At 52.5% G+C, this 4,150-nt stretch overlaps 1 protein-coding gene across 1 annotated transcript; it reads left to right on the top strand.

Moving 5' to 3' along the window:
* Nucleotides 1-850: 850 nt before the first annotated feature.
* Nucleotides 851-3,701, top strand: LOC123141233 (protein EARLY HEADING DATE 2). The gene is made up of 3 exons (XM_044560429.1): nt 851-1,379; nt 1,526-1,952; nt 2,935-3,701. The coding sequence occupies exons 1-3, from the start codon at nt 1,166-1,168 to the stop codon at nt 3,521-3,523; spliced, it is 1,230 nt and encodes a 409-aa protein (XP_044416364.1). The 5' UTR covers nt 851-1,165; the 3' UTR covers nt 3,524-3,701.
* Nucleotides 3,702-4,150: the final 449 nt, after the last annotated feature.

The following is a 4,150-nucleotide window of genomic DNA, read 5'->3' as shown; positions in this document are numbered from 1 at the left end:
GGTGCAGCGTTCGGTGGCGGTGAATATTGGTCGGGGTGAAAACCTGTTCTATTTCGGACTGACCCGCGACGGCGAAGCTCGTTCCATTCTTGAAGGCGTCGCCGCGACTCTCGCTGCCCGGCGTGTTGCTCTGGGGGAAACCCTGATCCTTGGATCGGGCGGTGGCGGCGCTTCGGTGTCGTAACCTTCCTGGTGGCACCGCCTTGGAGCCCACGGAGCGTCGTATGTAGCTTCTCCTCTTCGCGGTGGCATGTTCACGGTTGAGGCCCCGATGGCTCTTGTAGTGCTAGGGGTGGTGTTGCTGCGCTCAGCGTTTATGTATCCTGCCTTGGGTGTGTGCGTGTGTGTTGGTGACGTGTGTTGTACTGAGTTGTTGGTGATCTGTGCTTTATATATAAAGCGGGGCGAAAGCCTTTTTCGGTAATAGAGAAAAAAATACTAGCAGTACTGTAGAAGCGCAACGTTTGTTCACTGGTAAACAGCAAAGAAAGCTTCAGTAAGTAGCATAAGAGAAAAACTATAAACCATTTATATGTAGGGTCGATCGATCATGGGCCGTGCCTACTTTGACGTCGTATCATATTCTATTCATTTTCTATCAGAAAATGAATCTGCTTCTTACACAAAATCAAGCTTGCATGAAGAGACAAATATCTGGTTGATAAGTGGAATTAGATTTATTTATTTTACTCTTGTTTTCACCACATGTTTAACCTGGTGATGTGTTTGTGATGTGCATGCTTCCACTATGGTAAAGCAAGGATGGGCGTGCCTAGCTTTTTAGTCGAGAGCGGGGGCCGGGCACTGCACTGCACCTTGCTAGCTTTCGCCTGCGCCACGCCCTTCTTATTCCGGCTGGCTGCGGCAACAGTAGCCTGCAGAAGGCAACGCCTCACCCTCACCCCTCCCTCCTCCGTCACATCCTCTTCTCTGACGCCTTTTCCTGCAACCGGATCGCTTCTCCTGTCCTAGCGCTCCTCCCCCTCGTCGTATTCACCCCACTAGCAGTAGTCCAGTACCACCACCGTCTCCTGCCATCACACGCAGTCTGCGCAGAAGCTGGGCTAGCAGTATCTCATCAGTGGTAGCCTCGAGCCCACTTATCCACCTCGAGACAGAGAGAGAAGGGGAGGCGAAAGAGAAAGAGACCAGAAGGAGAGTGAACATGATGCTCTGTGATCTCTCTTCTGACCACCACGAGGCCACCGGATCCAGCTCCCACGGCGGAGACCTCGGCTTCAGCAGCCATGTCCTGCTCAGCCCTCTCTTCGCGCCGGCGGCGACGCCGACGCCGCTGCTACCGAGGCCGGCACCGCCGCTGCTGGGGTTGGAGGAGCCCGCCAGGGCCAAGAGGAAGAGGAGCCAGCCCGGCAACCCAGGTATGAAAAGTTACCCAAGACCTAGATCATCAACTTCTCCCTGAAATCCTCAAGCTGCATGTGTTGATTTCTCTCGTCAAGCATGCTGATTAGGGAATTAATTTGTTCTTGTGGTTTCTCTCTCTGATGGAACGCACGTACGGCAGACCCTGGCGCGGAGGTGATCGCGCTGTCGCCGCGGACGCTGGTGGCGACGAACCGCTTCGTGTGCGAGATCTGCAACAAGGGCTTCCAGCGGGACCAGAACCTGCAGCTGCACCGCCGCGGCCACAACCTGCCGTGGAAGCTCCGGCAGCGCACAGTGCTGCTGCCCAGGCCCGGCGGCGACGGCTCCGGCGCGCCGCGCAAGCGCGTGTACGTCTGCCCCGAGCCCACCTGCGTCCACCACGACCCGGCCCGGGCGCTGGGCGACCTCACCGGCATCAAGAAGCACTTCTCCCGGAAGCACGGCGAGAAGCGGTGGAAGTGCGAGCGGTGCGCCAAGCGCTACGCCGTGCACTCGGACTGGAAGGCGCACGTCAAGAACTGCGGCACCCGCGAGTACCGCTGCGACTGCGGCATCCTCTTCTCCAGGTACGTACGCATGTATCTCAAGCTGCTGGATTCTTCGGCACAGCTGCCCTTTGCATCTCTGTTCGTTCGTTCGTTAGGATCTCTGAACTTTTATCTGAATTCTCATGGTACGTAACGTACCTGGCCGGCACCGGCAGTACGATAGTCGGTGATTTCACCAGGATAGATGTTACAAAGGGATTCACTGCATGCGGTAGACACATACATTTGAAATTAATTCAAAGTTTTTTCATATAATCAATTAATTCATCGATCGCTGCATGTCACTTAGACGTAGTCACGTAGGGCTTCCCTTTTCACTTAATGTGTTCATACTACATGATTACATGCTCAACCTGCAATTTTCGAATTCCCATTTCCCTTGAAAACCGCGATCAAATATTTCCTGGTCAAAAATATATCACCATCCTGCAGCAAGCACTTAATTTTGGCTGTGCAAAGCACGAGGCCCTGCCCAAAGCTTGCCTATATATGGTATGCATGTAACCAAGAGGCATTGATGAAACACTTGGCATTTGTAGGCAGCCTGTCCCTGCAGTAGGATCGTTTTCATACTTCCATTTCTTGGCACACACTCCCTGCATTAGCAAGGGGGGTTGAAGGTGCAGATTCAAGCAAGCACTGTACGTAAATGGTACATGCATGGTGGGGACCTGTTAGAAAAACTGTCGAAGATGCACAATACTGTATGAACACACAAACCTGCAGCTGGCTGCAGGAACCATCATGGAATTTACATCTCCAGCTATCACCTGCATGCGAATCCTTGACTTCCATCATAACTCTCCCTCTCTCACGTGGCAGGAACTTTTCTTCAACAAAGTTAAATACTACACAGTTCAAAGAAATAATCGAATACACCTTCAATTTTTCATGCATGCATGCATATATACGAGTGTGTTAGCCAACAAATTGAACTACTTGGCTGATTATTTCATGTCATCCTATATGTGTTAACGTGCGCCTCCATGCATGCATGCAGGAAGGACAGCCTGCTGACCCACAGGGCCTTCTGCGACGCCCTAGCCGAAGAGAGTGCAAGGCTCATCGCAGCTGCGAACAACAGCATCACCACTACCACCGCCTGCAACAACAACAGCGGCGGCAGCAGCAACGACATCAGCAATATGCTCATGCCAAGCAACAGCTCGCCACTCTTTCTCCCTTTCTCAAGCCCTCCTCACGCTCAAAACCCTAACCCCCTCATGTTTCTCTCCCAAGAACCTCACCACCACCAGGTGCTCCCTCCGTTCCAGCCCCTGACATACCTTGATGACCTCCCTATGACCACCGGCAGCGGTTCGACCGTCAGCGCCGACACGGTCAGCTTCCGGCTCACCCCAGAAGGTTCGGTGACCATGCACGCCGGTGGCCGCCACCTCACCAGGGACTTCCTAGGCGTCGACAACGCCGGGGAGGTCGAGGAGCTGCAGATGCCGGTGCCACTGTGCGCCGCCGCGTACCAGGGACGCTCCATCGGCCCCACCACCGCCTGCTGCGCCACCGACCTGACCAGGCAGTACCTCGGCCGGCTGCCGCCGGTGAACGAGCCGTGGAGCCACAACTTCTAGGGACTCACCAACAACTCATCAACAAGATGACCACCGAAGACTTGACAGCCAAAAACTAGCTTTGTGTGCGCTCGTTACCTTAGCTCTTGTCCATGATTGTTTTTTCAAGAACACAAGTTATGTGCGTCTTTTGCATTTTGAGAATGAGAAATGGAACATGCAAAGTACTGTTACGGCAGATCACATGTGATCGCCCGGTTTTCCACCGGCTTCTGACAACAAAAGGCAGGCAAATCGAAGGGTGTGGTAATTGACACCTCGCCAGCTTATCTATCATCCACACTTCCACAGCCTGTTCTTCTAGGCTAGCCACACGAACACCTTTTTGATGTCAATGGTTATCTTCATGCTTGAATTCATGTTAATTAGACGCTTAATTTCCCTATCACACATTAGGGTACGTCGATCATATATGGATTATGCGTGGATCGATCCAACCTTTGCTTTTCTGTTTTTTTTTTTCTCTGTGAGAGATGCCTGGCCAAATGTCGATGGATGACACCTTCATGTATGATCCGTACGTTGTGCTAATTTCTTCATGTTGGATGCACGTACTAGCTAGCTACGTTTAGCACGCGTATGTTGAAGGTTTTTATCCAACATGGATGACAACATAATCTCCGAATC

This window comes from Triticum aestivum, chromosome 6D (assembly GCF_018294505.1).
Source record: "Triticum aestivum cultivar Chinese Spring chromosome 6D, IWGSC CS RefSeq v2.1, whole genome shotgun sequence".
Lineage (NCBI taxonomy): Eukaryota > Viridiplantae > Streptophyta > Magnoliopsida > Poales > Poaceae > Triticum > Triticum aestivum.
The sequence above is the reverse complement of the archived record's forward strand: the minus strand, read 5'-3'. Positions and strand labels throughout refer to the sequence as shown.

Bases quoted from the DNA above. Each gene is read 5' to 3' on its own strand.
- LOC123141233 (XM_044560429.1), top strand. From the start codon at position 1,166: ATGATGCTCTGTGATCTCTCTTCTGACCACCACGAGGCCACCGGATCC. The intron at 1,380-1,525 runs GTATGAAAAGTT...CACGTACGGCAG, and splicing joins GAGCCAGCCCGGCAACCCAG to ACCCTGGCGCGGAGGTGATC. The intron at 1,953-2,934 runs GTACGTACGCAT...GCATGCATGCAG, and splicing joins TGCGGCATCCTCTTCTCCAG to GAAGGACAGCCTGCTGACCC.